At 43.8% G+C, this 15,231-nt stretch overlaps 1 protein-coding gene across 21 annotated transcripts in view; it reads left to right on the top strand.

Annotated features, from left to right (window-relative positions):
* Window positions 1–15,231, top strand: part of FNBP1 (formin binding protein 1) — a 170,939-nt gene that overhangs the window by 107,589 nt on the left and 48,119 nt on the right. For all 21 annotated transcript variants that reach the window (XM_075905365.1, XM_075905380.1, XM_075905364.1 and 18 more), the window contains 2 exons: window positions 4,173–4,301; window positions 7,960–8,106. In XM_075905365.1, coding sequence (XP_075761480.1) covers window positions 4,173–4,301; window positions 7,960–8,106 — 276 coding nt within the window. The remainder of the gene's footprint in view (window positions 1–4,172; window positions 4,302–7,959; window positions 8,107–15,231) is intronic.

Below are 15,231 nucleotides of genomic sequence, written 5' to 3'. Positions count from 1 at the left end.
CCCAGTGTGACTGTGTGACTCATTGCCTACAGTTCTAGACTACTGCATCTGTTAGGATTCTGAATCTGAAATGTAGTGTCCCCAATGCATATTTTCATTATTCTGTAACTCCCATTGGAGTACAAGAACAGAGCTATAAAACATAACTCTGTTAATACTAAAGTAGTGATGTTAGTAGTAATAATTTTTAATAATCTAGGCTTTTTATATTTTAAGATAAAAAAATAGTTCAATGGAGAAACATTTAAAATGTTTTGAGCTTGCCCAATGCATCAAAAAAGGTGAGGAGGAATAATAATGTTATTATGGCTCTCAGATAGGAATTCTCATTTTGGAATGTAACCGTTTCTGTTCCTCCTCTGCTGTGTTCTTTTATTTTGGGCCCGTTACACTCATTTTAAAAGCCATGGCCCAGTCCTGCAAACAAATGGGTCTCCTTGTGGGAGTGATTTGCAGGATTGGGTCCTAAATCTGTCCTTTTACTTGTCTTTTGTTTCAACAATGAAGTCAGATAATGACTGCTTCCATAAACAGAATGGGGCTGGCTACAGAACTTAAACAATGGATTGCTCTTAGATGATTGTACAGAATGGGATTAATAAGTGAATATTGATCTAAAGCAGCTGGAGTAAGATGTAGGGGAAGGGGCAGTCTTACATTAGTTATAGTCTGGCAGATTTTTGTGTGGGTGGCTTCATTTTTATATTTTGTTCAGTGTAAAAATGTGGCAATAATGTTTCCTTAGTCAAATTTTATGCAAATGTGCATGCGTGTATAATAAATAATGTAGCTGTCATGTAGAAAAGCAATTTAACTGGCCTCCAGGAATTTTATTTATATGCAGTGAAATCACTAAAGACATACATGCCTGCTTACCATAATTAAAGAAAGTAGAATAATCTTGGAAGCATCTCATATGGATGTTTTCTTTGCTTTAGTTCACTTATCTGTTTATAATTATAGTATTTTTCATTTAATCCTACTGTTTTGGCTCTTGGCAGGAACATCATTCCCAATGTGTTCTCACTGGGTTTCCTAAATCACTTCATGAAACAATGATAAAATGAAACCAGGAAAGTTTTACAGTCAAATGTGCTTGCAAAAGAAATTGCAGAACTGAGCTGAAATAAATAATTAGATGATATCTGTGAGCTGGATGGCTAGATGAGGAACAGATTCATTCCTCTGCAAGAGGAGATCTGAAACCTTGTGGCCCAATTTGCTACTTTCCATTTATCATGCATAAAGTGTTTCATGATTTGTTATTTTATGTGGATTTATTGTCAGGAAACTATTGTCTGCCTGGAACAGTTCACAGAATAGCCCATTTCTGAACTGTTTTAATAGGATTGTTGCGAGAGGAATGAGTGATCAAACCTGGCAGTATTTTAGGAATGAATCTTAAAATTTGCAGTCTCTAAAAATATTCTCAGCTCTTCACTAAGGGTTAGGTAAAAAGTGTCAGATTAGGAGCACTGCTGGATGCCTGAAGAGAGCTAGTCTGACATGAGGGTTTAGTGTACTTGGCCAAATCTTTATCCCACTGACAAAACTCCCATTTACTAGACCAACATTTGGTCCAGGGACATGAGACTCTTTTTGGAACAGATGAGAGCATATGCAGATGAGCTGCACTGTGTCATAACAGGATGGGCAACAGTGCAATGCCTGAGAGAACAGAAATCAGGAGAGAGTTTTAACAGGTGAACACAGGATAGGAGGCAAAAGCATGTGGAGTGAGGGATGGAGGAGGGAGGGATTCTGTTCAAAGGCCAACAGCAAAGAAGGCAAAGGCAGCTAAAATAAACAGATGGGATAGACAGAGAGGAACATAGTATTGGACTGTGTAACAAATGACAGAGGGTCTCAAGAAGAAGAATCTAAGAAGAGAGAGAGGGTATGTCTAGACTGCATCTCTCAGCAGAGGGATGCAAATCGACATTGCAAATGAGATTTAAATATCCTGCGCCTAATTTGCATAAAAATGGCCACCGCATTTTGCCGACTCAGCACTTTGTCGGCAAAAAAGCGGCAGTCTAGAGGGGTATCTGTCGAGAAAGAAAGCCTTTTTCGACAGATCCTGTAAACCTCCTTGCAGGAGGCATAATCAGCCTAATCTGTATCCCTCTGTCGACAGAGGGATGCAGTCTAGACATACCCAGAGAAAGCAAAAAATATGAAGGAAAGGGTCACTCAAGGAAGTGCATCTGGATAAATGCTGAAGCATTGAGGAGCATGATGGGATCATACACACAAAGAATTCCCACATTATGGTATTAGTTCCAAAGTGGGGAAGAAAAAAACCCACCCTTGCTGACCAACAGAGAAATAAATTGTTCATAGGAAAGCAGAAAACATTTGAGAGGGCCTGGGTGAAGTGAAAACTAACCATATATGTAAAGAAACGCTCAAATGTAAGGAAGAGAGGAGAGTCCTGGATGTGCTATATGTGATGGGTTGAATCACAGGGGTCCCATTGAGATTGTCACCCTGTGTGCTGGTCACATCACTCAGGTCACCAACCCTGCACTTTGGGGTGCCACACCACCCTGTCCTGCTGGGCCAGAATCTCTGGTCTCCCTCAGCCAAGGCACAGAGTTGGGGCAATAACCTCCCAGCAGAGCAACCAGCTCAGCTCTGGAGGGGCTCAGCTATAAGACCATTGACACCACCCAGGAACTCAGCCCCCCAAAAGGAACAAAACCCTAAATAAAGCTGTCTTCCTTGGTATAAAAGTTTTACACAGAGAGAACTTATAAGTTTGCCCTCAATGAAAAAGAGATATGCACAGTGGTTACACTGGTCTTGATAATAAACAAAAGTGTTTTATAAGTATAAAAAGTAGGATTTAAGTGATTGCAAGTGAAAACAGACAGATCAAAATAAGTTGCTACACCAAAATAAACAAAACATGTCAGCTAATTCTAATACACTGAGAAACTTGTTACATGCAAAATATATTCCTCGCCCTCATCCCTGTTTCTGGTAAAATGCTTCAAGGCAGAGTTGATTTGTTTTTCTCTTTGGCCTGTGGCTACAGCAGTCTGTGTCTTTAGAGTTCTTCATTTTCAGGTTTCTTTATGTGTAGCCTCTTCAAGTAGGAAGGCAATTTCAAAAGCCAGATGAGTACAAAAGTCTGATTGCTTTCCATTCCTTAAATAGACTTTCCCCGGGGTGGGAACTCTTTGTTTAGTGTCCCCATCCCCATGGAAAAATACCAGATTCAAGATGGATTCCAATATTAGGTGGCATAGTCACATATCTTTCTAGGATCAATCACAGTTTGGTCTTACAGGAAAAACAAAACTATTTACAGGTTGTTAACTTGACCACTGAGGCATTAAGTTCCTAAAGTATCACTAATGGCTTTTACTAGACTATAGTTCCCACTTAATATTTTTAACTTCACATCCAAGAAAGATGCATGCACAGAAATAGATACACAGATTCAGCAGATTACAGTTTTTAAAATGACATGTGACATGACCTGTTTTGCATAAAGGATCTTTCAGTTATGCATATTCACATTCATAAACCAATTTTCATTAAGGATAGGGAGGCAGTGGCACTACAGCTGTGACTGTCTTGTTATGGAAATAAGGGGATGATCATAGAATTTAAATATGTGCACAGTGGTAACATTTGTAAGAGGGGAGAGATCAGCTGCCCAAACATAAACTGGAGCACAGAAATTGGAGGAAATAAGTTGAGCAGTAAAATTACAGCTATGGCACTAGATTTCTTCTTTTATATAATAAAGAATGAAAACAAGTGGAGATGTCAGAAGCGAAGGCATATGTAGGCCACAATAACCATTATCTCCTTAGTCAAACTAGGAATGCAGTTCTAAAGAGTACGGTCTTGCAAGTTCTCCAAGTGCCTGCCTCCCATTGATTTCAATGAGATCTCAAAGCACAGAAGGTTTAGGGGATTGGGTCCAACTATTCACAGTATATAGAAAAGGTAAGTTCCTTCAAAGAACAGAGTACATTCTTAGAGGTCAAAATAAGGACTATGAATTTTGGCAGTACAAATTTAGAACAACTACTTGGAGCAGGTAAGATGTAATGGAGGAGGAGAATGAATAAGGAGACAGTGAAAGTGAAAAATGTGCAAATATTCAATGTACCTCCAAATAGCGTAAAATATAATTATCTCTGGCTTTTCCTCAGGCAAGACAGCAAGCCCAAATACGACATCAAATGGCAGAAGACAGCAAAGCAGAATACTCATCCAGTCTTCAGAAATTTAACCACGAGCAACATGAACATTATCACACACACATACCAAACATTTTCCAGGTGAGATCTTACAGTACTGACTTACAGCAGTCTATGTTCTTGGAGTGGCTACATTGACTAGATACAGTGCAATGCATTGGTAAGCAGCTGAATTCTGTGACACCAGTTCTTTGCTCTGCAATACCAGTTCAATTCTGTTATACTACTGTTGTGGTAACAGATACTGGACGCAATGCAGCAACCCAGGATTTATAAAAGAAATAGTTGCTCTCTTTGGTGGGAGCAACAGTGCCCATGACTCCAAAGAGATGTTATGGTGCTCAGTCCATTAAACTCTCTTATCTCTGGGCTAGCTACCAGACTGATTAATAATGTTGGAAGTGGGCGTTTGCTAGCTGGCATGGCAGGAAGGGGCAAGCCTCATGACATTACTCAGACTCTGGTTCTGTTACTCTCTACATCCATGCAGCTGGGGAATGAGAGTACTGTTTTCATTGTCGGGGCAGGAATAAATGGACAGTGTTATCCTCTATAAATCCTCGTGCTCCTGTGTGACCTGTTTTCAAACGTACGTTTCAAAGATGTTTAGATTTATACCACATTAATGTTGAGCAACAGGACAGTGCCATGGCCAGTCAAGGACCAGAGTTATGGGGTGGCTCCACTGAATTCAACAGAAGCTTTGACTTCAGTGCGGTCAGGCTTTCATGGTAGGTCTTGAGCTGCTGTGCCAGAAGGAGGCATCTTGTAGCATTGTTCATGCCTCTCTCTTGTAGATGAGAACTGTTAGAAACTATGACCAGTCCTTTGCTGGAGGGAAGGTTTCTATACTGGCAGCCTATTAGGAAGAGTGTAATCATAGGGTGTGCAAAGGGAGGTGGGATGAATTCTCACCAACAGAAAATCACTCCCTCTGCAGGTCCTTTCTGAGTTCCAACAAACAGAGGGTTAACCCTTGGCCCAGCCCTCACACAGGTGTAAAGGGTGGAGTAACAAGCCAATCAGTGTCCCAGTAGGAACATAAGCCAAGATAGAGACATACTCCAGGGTAGGGAATGGGATCTTTATCTGCCCTGGCGGACTGTTGTGAAGCTTGCTGCTTAATGCATGGCAAGGAGGCAAATTTTTACAGTGTGATTAAATTTACAAAAAATTTCAGTTGATGGCTAAGGAAGACAGTACAGAGGGAAAACTCATGTACTAAAATATCCTCAGCAGTGAGGACTGATAACATAAAAGTCAGCAGAGTTATGCCTATTTATACAAGCTGAAAATCTTGGTTGAAATGTCTGAACAGAGGTTGACTAATGCAATGGACTGAGTGTTTTAAATGACTATTCCATTGTAATTGTACTACAGGTTGGACCTCCCAAAACTGGGATGCTCTGGTCCAGCAACATGCATGGTCTGGCAGGATCATGGATATTCCTGGGCCAAGGAGTCCTGGCTGGGAAGCCCCAGTGGCAAGAGGGCTGCTGGCTTGGAGCCTGGCAGGGCTGGGGCTTGAACCAGGGCTAGAGCCCTGGTAGTGTAGCTAGTGCTTCAGCAGCTCTGGTAGCGGGCCTGGCGATCTGGCAGCTGCAGCTGCCCTGGTAGTGGGGCTGGGGCCACAGCAGCCATGGCAACCCAGGTAGCTGGGCAGGGGTCTGAGATGTGGCAGCCGCGACATCCCTGGTAGCGGGGCCAGGGACGTGGCAGCCTGGGTTCCCAGGGCCACAGCAGCATAGCAGCTTGGTGGAGAGGTGGCTGGGGTCGACAGTGGAAAGGGATGGTGGGCTGAGGGGCTGGTAGCAGGGGACCTCCCCTGGTCCAGCAAATTCCCGTGTTCGGGACTGTGATGGATAGGAAAAGTACTGGCCTTTTCTGAACATCCCAGCATCCAGTAACCAAAGGGTTAAACTCAGGAGGTGTTGGCAAGGAGCCAGGAGAGCCAATGTGGGAAGATGTTGACATTTGAAATGAAGGGAATACCTGCCTGCTGTTCTTCTTTGTGTGACTTTTAAGCTAGGAGTTGGGGGAACAAGATGAATTGAATCGGGCAGAACTACCAAGCCTACAAAGAATACTAGGCATGGAAATGGACTGGACCTTGAATCATGGATTATGAGTAGATAGGGAAATGTCTATTTAGACACGATCAGGTTATTTTCTTTGTTTTGTCATTTGGTTAAACTTCTCTATGCTAAATCCATACGCTACCTTCCACATCACGCTGTACTGTAAGCTGTATCCCAGGTATGACATTTCTCTGTTTCTAGATTGTTCTTTTCTCAGTTGCTTTAAAATACCTAGTAACTAAGTATGCATTATCAAATATATCTTTTTGTTTTCTTAATAAAATCACCTTTTTTTAAGGTGATAGAAGGTCTGTGTATCCATGCCTAAGACTGGGAGGTCAGCTATGAGATATTGCGGTTTGTTTTCTCTTTTTTTTCAAGCTCTCTTGTGGTAAAAGAGCTTGGGCTATCCCTCTGGAAGCAGTCCTCAAGTGCTTTCTTCTGGGGTTCAAGAAGAAAAGGCATTTTTCTCACTTGAGTGGTGGCAGCTATCACCCAAGGCCAGGAAATCTGTGATCTTGGGAAGGTTTTATGCAGAAGCCTATAGAGGCAAAGTATTCTTAAGGTCTCTTGAAAGTCCCTACATGCTGCACTCAGAGTGTGTGTGTGGAGAACAGCCTTGACAGGAACTGTTCAGTCCTGAGGATGCGGACCAGAGAGGTCCAACCTGTATAAATAGAAGGTGTGGACAGGAAAAATGTAGCTGTTCAAAACTGAAATATGTTTATATTTACAAGCTCTTCAGAAGTTATTAGGATTTGTGCAGGAAGCAGGCATGTTCTCATTTATAATTTGAAGTTTTCAGTTAAAATTGCTGCCCTCTTCCTTCATGGTCCTTTAAGCCAATGGCTGGGATAAATTATTCCAAGATACCTTGTGTTATAAATGAAAATGGCATCCCTAGGCCTTGTATAAATGTCCTCTTAGGCCTTTAGAGAACATAAACTTTGGATCTGGTAAGTGCATTGAATTGAACATATATCCTTGGCTAAGCACAGTTTACGTGCCCATGCGTTATCAGTGCTCCAGAAAATTCCCATGCTATGTGTTAAAATAGCATTCAAGCATTCAGAGAGCTGTTCTATTTTTAAAAGAATATCAGTGTGTTCTTTCCTGTGATTGTTTTATTTTTTCTGTTGATTCATAAATTTAATAGGAAAAAATGCATATGGGAGAGGTGGGTTCTTATCAGTTAGTGCTCTATCAAGTCTTATGTTGCAACATGAGATATGCACCTGGACACACCCTGTGCCTCCTATTATAATCCGTAAAAACAAAAATATGCAACAAAGTTTTCCCGTGACCTAAATCAGAGATCAGAGGAACAGATATCGAAGTTCTGTAAAATATTGAACATATTCTGGTTTTTCTTCTGATTTTTCCTCAGGCTAAGACAGAGGCTTTGCATAGCGCTCAGTAGGACGCCTCTGATGTGAAGACCTGATGTAAATCCTATAACATAATGTGGAGTTTACTCTGAGGCCATTCTTTGATCTCTGATATCACTATGAACCATACAGTACATGAGAATAATCATCTTAATTTCTCTGCGTTTGAAGTCTTATTTATACAATATAACAGAAGCTGTTTTGTTGCAGAAATTAACATTAATAGAAACTGTGAAATAATTTTTTATGTTTGATCAAAATTAAATGTTTCAGAAAATACAAGAGATGGAAGAAAGGAGGATAGTGAGGATAGGTGAATGCATGAAAACGTATGCAGAAGTGGACCGCCAGGTGATCCCCATAATCGGGAAGTGTCTGGATGGAATAACAAAAGCAGCAGAATCAATTGATCAGAAAAATGTAAGTGTTGCATGTTCTATCTTCTTATTTGTCCTGTGTTTTTCATTATTTATTAGTTGTATATTAAAACCTAGAAGTGCGAGTCAGGAACTAGAATCCTACTGTGGTAGGCACTGTATGAACACAGAATATAAAGATGGTCCCTGCCACAAATTGCTTACAATCTGCTACATTGTTAAGAAAGCATTTGAAACACAAAACTTGCACCCAAACCAGTTGGTGCATAGAAGAGGCGTTTCTCTGTGTCAGTGTTTCTCCAAGTGGTCTGTGAAACCACTTTAAGAAACCTGTTAACTAGCCGCTCCAGTGTGTTTACCTTACCGGCGCTGTGGCCATGGAGCCTCGTGGCTCCATTTTGCTGTTTGTAGCCAAGGAGTGCCGTGGGACGTGGTGTGGAGTAGCCAGTTAACAGGAGCAGCCAGTTAACAGATTTCTCAAAGGGGTTTCATGCTCCACTTTGAGAAACACTATTCTATCAGGTGTTAACTAATGATAGGTAGCTCTAGTGCATGTTTTATTTTATGAAAGATAGTTGCTTTGTCTTGTTACAGAGAAGAATCTGTTCTTCTTGCAGATGTATTTGTTTAGCAATCCATAGGGTCCTTTGTCTTGTAAGAAGGAAAAGTTTCTTTAATAAAGTTTACTCCATTAACATGCATTTTATACATAAATGTTTTGTTCGGCTATATTTAAATAAGATGTTTTTTAAAGGTATGACTGTTAGGGCTGGTGTCAGCAAAGTCATCTTTTGTTAGCAAAAGAGAGGAGGTGCACACACTGAAATGTTCTTCTCACCGATATAACTCTGTTGCTACACCACCTCAATAAAAGGCATAGAACTTTTTGGAACATAATTAAAGTGATGCAGCATCAGTGTAGACAGCACTTGCTCTAATTGTCCTCCAAGAGATGTCCCACAACGCTCATCATGACTGCTCTGGTTAGCAGTTTGAACTTTGCTGACCTGCAGGTGCAGGCATGTGGCACTCACCCATTTAAATGTTGGGAATTTTTAAACTTTTCACTTCCTGTGTGGATGGCATAGACTATTACGCAGCATCTTCCCAAGTGACCATGCTGACTTTCTGCAACAAATGGGCTCCCACATGGAGTTTGGCAGAGCTGTTGGATCTGCTGGGTCTATGGGGAGAGGAGGCTTTGCAGGTACAGCTTCGCTGAAGTTGTAGAAAATTAGCTATTCATGGGTATATTGCTCGTGACATGGAGGACGGGGACACAAAAGGGACAGGCAGCAGTGCTGTGCTAAGGTCAAGGAACTGTGGTAGGCATACCAAAAGGTAAGGGAGAGGGAGGCTTTTGTTGTTTTGGTGCAGCACCAAAGGCATGCTGCTTCTTCAAGGAGCTACATGCCATCCTTCATGGTGTTGCCATTGCCAAGAGCACTGTGGATACTTCAGGGAGACTGGAAGCAGTGACCAGTGAGTTTAACCCTGAGGACATAGTGGTGAATGAGGAAGTGGAATTGGAGGAGCAGGTGAGACTTGAAACAGAACTGTCCAGTGGCATGGCAAGCCAGAACCTGTTTTTGACTCTGAAGGGATTTTGCCAGACCTAGGCTCTGGCTCACATAAAAAAAGTGAGGCAAGCATGCATTTTGCTTTGATACTGCATAGTGATAGGAGACTGAGGTCTTATATACTTTAGTAGATGCTAGAGGAGGGATAAAGGATAGAAATTAACAATAAAGCCTATGCAGCAGTGCATTGGGGGTCCTAAGGAAAAGTTTATTTATGTACTTTGGGATGTCATGGAAATCTTCCATAGGAAACTTTTGCGTGGTACCCTGCAATCCTCTGCCAAAGGTTCATTGGTAGAGCTGCCTTCTGTCTCTCTGTTGTAGAAAATTTTGCTTGGTCAAATGGCAGTTATTTCTGCAGGAACCAGTATACACAGGTGAGTAACATACAGCCCTGGTGTGAAATTGTTCATATGCAGGCGATGGACCCTTCGATTATGGGTTACCCTCAGGAGTGACATATCAGGTTCAATTACCCAAATCTGTCCAAAAAGATGGCAGTATTCCAAATAGTCTCCCTAAGCACATATAGGCTACGTCTGCACCACGGAACTATTTCAGCATCCTAAAACAGCTATTCCGCGTCTTTAAAGCAGCATGTTATTTAAAAATATATTTCAAAATAGTGGGCGCGCTATTTCGGTGTCTCTGTAACCCTCGTTCCACAAGGGTTAAGGGATGTTTTGCAATAGTGCTTTATTTTGAAATTACCTCAAAATAAGCTATGCAATTTGTGCAGCTCAAATTGCATAGCTTATTTCAAGCTAACGGTGCAGTGTAGACATACCCATAGTCAGGGCTCGCCAGCCGCGCTGTCCAGCAATCTGCGTATGCACAGATCGTTCTGCGCATGCGCAGATCGCCCGAACCCGGCTCTTCCAAGTTGCAGTCCACTTGCTCTCTGTTTCAGAACCACTTGCTCTCCACCCCTAGAGTCTTGTTTCATGTTGAAAGCTAGAGTTACACACAATTGGAGAGTCTTGACTGAAAAACTGTTCCTCATTACCATGTCCCCTGTCTTATCCTTTAATTAAAGTGTAGCCTTTGAAACAAAATAAGTTTTTATTTATATCACGCACACATAGGAACATTTACTCAATACAATTAAACCTCAGGAAACAAGTATTATAGGATATCAGAGGGGTAGCCATGTTAGTCTGAATCTGCAAAAGCGACGAGGAATCCTGTGGCACCCTAGACTAACAGGAGCATAAGCTTTCGTGGGCAAAGACCCACTTTGTAAGATGCATCTGATGAAGTGGGTCTTTGTGCACGAAAGCTTATGCTCCAATAAATCTGTTAAGCATTATAGGGGTCATTCAAGGCAGCAAGAAAATATTGCCTGGCCAAGTTCATCAGATTACTGACACATTACTGGGCCTCATTGTCAAAATGCTCCTTCAAAACCTCCCTGATTAGAATAGTACCCTTCCCTTTGGACCCCTCTAATTGCTCTGATAATGGGCTTCTGAAAAGCTGATCCACCCCAGCACTCCACCCCTGGGGAAACTTTTTTCCTTTCAGTTCACAAATGTTATGCAGAGTATAGCAGGATGCTATTACCCTTGGAATAATGTCTTCATTGTAGTCTAACCTTCAAAAAGGCAGCACCAGTGATTTTTCAACGGCATTTTCAGCAGTCATTTGGCACTTGCTGAGCCTGTTGAAGTGCTCCTTGCTGCTGTCTAGGCACCCCATGTAAGGCTTCATGAGCCACAGGAGCAAGAGATTGGCAAAGTGGACATTTGCACATCCACTATTGGAATCTTCTGGTCTGGAAAGAAGATCACATAATACAGTTTTCTATTCAGTCCAGTGCAGTGTTCCCAGCGCATCATGATCTTTCCTTGACCAACCCACATTGATGCCAGTGAATGAGCCCCAGTGATCCTACAAGACTGTGGAGAAGTAGCTCTTTCAATTGATATACGCCATTCCAAGATGGTCTGGGGCCAAAACTGGGTTATGTGTGTCATCTTTAATCCTGCTGCCGGGAGGGAATCCCATTGCTACAAAGCTATCATGTATTTCCCGCACAGTACCCAGAGCTGCAGTCCTTTGTGGCAGGAGCCAATTAACAGGCCTGCACACAGTCCGTGGTATAAAAAAGATTGGGAACCACTTCCATAGGGCAGGAACGATCCCTACACACAGTTCCAGGAAGGTAGCTTTACACATGAAAGTTCTGCAGCCACTGCTCATCATCCCATACATACACCATGATTCAATATCATTACTTAGTGCTTGCTTTCCAAGCCCAGTACCAATGGCTCACATTTTGATTTTTTTTCTTTTGTTCAACATTATATGAAATATTTCAAGCTTTATGGCTTGGTTGAAAATGTGGCATAATAAAATATCTAAATGTGTCTGATTTTTGTTTAATTAGAAAAATACCGAGCCGGGTTCGGGTGATCTGCGTCACCGGACAGCACGGCTGGCGAGCGGGGCTTGCCGCGGTTCAGTGAGCCCTGCTGATGAGATTCAACAAGGAAAAGTGCAGAGTCCTGCACTTGGGATGGAAGAATCCCAAGCATTGTTACAGGCTGGGGACCGAATGGCTAAGTAGTAGGTCTGCAGAAAAGGACCTGGGGTTACAATGAATGAGAAGCAGGATATGAGTCAGCAGAGTACCCTTGTAGCCAAGAAGGCTAATGGCATATACTAGGCTGCATTAGGAGGAGCACTGCCAGCAGATCTAGAGAAATGATTGTTCCCCTTTATTCGGCACTGGTGAGGCCACATCTGGAGTATTGTGTCTAGTTCTGGGCCCCCCACTACAGAAAGGATGTGGACGCATTGGAGAGGGTCCAGCAGAGGGCAACCAAAATGAATAGGGGGCTGGAGCACATGACCTATGAGAAGAGACTGAGGGATCTGGGCTTGTTTAGTCTGCAGAAGAGAAGAGTGAGGGGGATTTGATAGCAGCCTTTAACTTCCTGAAGGGAGGTTCCAAAGAGGCTAGAGAAAGGCTGTTCACAGTAGTGACGGATGGCAGAACAAGGAGCAATGGGGGAGGTCTAGGTTGGATATTAGGAAAAACTATTACACTAGGAGAGTGGTGAAGTACAGGAATGTGTTACCTAGGGAGGTGGTGGAATCTCCGTCTCTAGAGATTTTTAAGTCTTGGCTTGACAAAGCCCTAGCTGGGTTGATTTAGTTGGTATTGGTCCTGTCTTGGGCAGGGGCTGGGCTTGACCTCCTGAGATCTCTTCCAGCTCTGATTCTATGAATACCATATCTCACTTATTAAAAGCACAGCAATCATAGGTGGATAGAAGAGATCTACTGGGTCAAATCCACCCCAGACCATAGTAGGGTATATTCCCCAGGGCTCGACAAATAATGCAATCTACTTGCCTGTGGCGAGTAGATTGCAACCCCGAAGAGCCGGGTTCGGGTGATCTGCGCAGATCGCTGGACAGCGCAACTGGTGAGCGGGGCTCGCTGCGGTTTGGCGAGCCCTGATAATCCCTATATAAATTACACTTCTGAAATGGATAATACTAAAATGAACTATTTTGGGGGGTCTGCGTTAAGGATGTCAACAGGTAACTGATTAACCACAAATACCACAAACATAGTTCCTAACCCTCCCCACGAGTAACTATCCCAGATCAAACGGATTGAGCAATGTCCTTTGCCCATCAGGCTCACTAGTCCAACACTGTAAGGGTTCCATTCATTTACCCACTTCATTCTCCGAACCCCACTTCAAACGCCCCACTTACAGCTCTATCCAGTCAGTGCGGACCTGACACATCACCCTGATGACTCCAGTCATTGAGCCTGAGGCCATGCCACCTTTGTGCTGCTCCTGTGGTCTGTGGGCATCGCCTGCCGCCGCGCCTACCAGCTGCCTGCCAGTCGTTCCCACCAGCTGCTCTGCTGGCCGCCTGCTGCCACTCCTACCAGCCTTCTGCTGGTTGTTCCCGCCAGCTGCTCCGCCGGCCGCCTGCCTCTGCTCCTACCGACCGTTTGCCGCTTGCTCCCATCAGCCACTCTGCTGGCTGCCTGCCGCTGCTCCTACTGGCCGCCTGCCGGTTGCTCCCATCAACCACTCCGCTGGCCGCCTGCCGCTGCTCCTACCGGCCGCCCGCTGGTCGTTCCCGCCAGCCACTCCGCTGGCTGCCTGCCTCCACTCCTACCAGCTGCTCACTGGTTGCTCCTGCCAGCTGCCTACCGCCGTTCCTACCAGCCACCTGCCAGTCGCTCCCACCAGCAATCTTGCTGGCTGCAATGGGTTTGGCTCCAGGCCAAACCAGTAACTTCAGCTCTTGGTGATTTCAACTCTTTAGCCACCTGCTAGGCTGGCAAAAGATTCCAGCTTCCACTGGACTAGCAAAAAGACTCCTAATGGAGCGTGATTTAGATCTGTCCTTAAAAAAAGGGGGGAAAAGGCAGGTTGAACCAGTCTTACAGCTCACACCTGGCAGGCATGAAGCAGGCTGGCTCAAGCCCTTTCCCCCTAACTCAGTACACTCAACTCTAGAAGGGGGAGGCTTGTTTATCTGAGACTACTTACTATGATGGTATCTCTCCTGCAAGTACTGGTGTCATAATTTACAGTTCCTACATTTAGGGGTAGCATGGTTTGTGACCCCACAACAGCCCAAATTAGTTACAATACATCACATTCCATTCTAACTGATCCTCTATCAGCCCTGGCTGAATTGGATTTACATAACCACACCCCGGATTCTTCCCCATCCCAGCATGAGCTGTATTTACATATCAATTGTCTTGCAGAGCTAAACAACTTCAGCTGGCTGCATTGCAAACAGTCCTTCAGACCCCAGCTTCCACTAGTATTCTAGAACTGTAAAGGCATTTTACGCTGCTTTTTCACTTGGAAGACTATAGAATTGTAGATTATCTTCTGTACCCACTCCTCTCCATCCTCGTAAATGCTGAGTGTGGAGCAGGTCGGCCTACCTGGATCTGGGTTGGATTCAGATTTTAAAATGAGCCAGCACAGATCAGAGTCAAGCAAGGCTGCATGCACTGAGAATTGTTGATAGCATATAGTTCAGGGGTTGGCAGCACGTGTGCCATAAGTGGCACATGAGCCGATTTTCTGTGGCAGGCGGGAGCTCAGCTATGCCCCTCTCCCCTCCTCCCGCATGCAGCAGAGAACCCATGTTGCGGCTCGAGCCTCAGGATTGCCGTGCAGCTGTAGGGTGGAGCACCAGCTCCAGCTTCCTGCTAGGGGGGCGGGCAGGAGAAGTGCATGGCATGGTGTAGGGCAGCGTTTCTTAAAGTGTGTTCCGTGGCGAGGCAGTTGGAGGTGTGCTGCAGAAAACAGAGTTCAAAATGGCAGCCCTTAAAAGGGCAATGCCTGATCAGAGTTCAAAATGGCTGCCCTTAAAAGGGCAATGCCTGATCGGAGTTCAAAATGGCTGCCCTTAAAAGGGCAGTGCTTGCTCTCCTGATAAAAAGATAAACTGGTTTGTTTTGCTCAACAACTTTTCCCTGTTTTTTTTTTCTCAGCAACTTTTCCCTGGGGCGCGCGTGTTAGTGGGTTTTTTTTTCGTCAACAACTTTTCCCTTGGGAATGGCCACCTTTAAAGGGGCAAGTTTCTTTTTTT

Source organism: Pelodiscus sinensis, chromosome 22, assembly GCF_049634645.1.
Source record: "Pelodiscus sinensis isolate JC-2024 chromosome 22, ASM4963464v1, whole genome shotgun sequence".
In the NCBI taxonomy this organism is placed as follows: Eukaryota; Metazoa; Chordata; order Testudines; family Trionychidae; genus Pelodiscus; species Pelodiscus sinensis.
The sequence above is the reverse complement of the archived record's forward strand: the minus strand, read 5'-3'. Positions and strand labels throughout refer to the sequence as shown.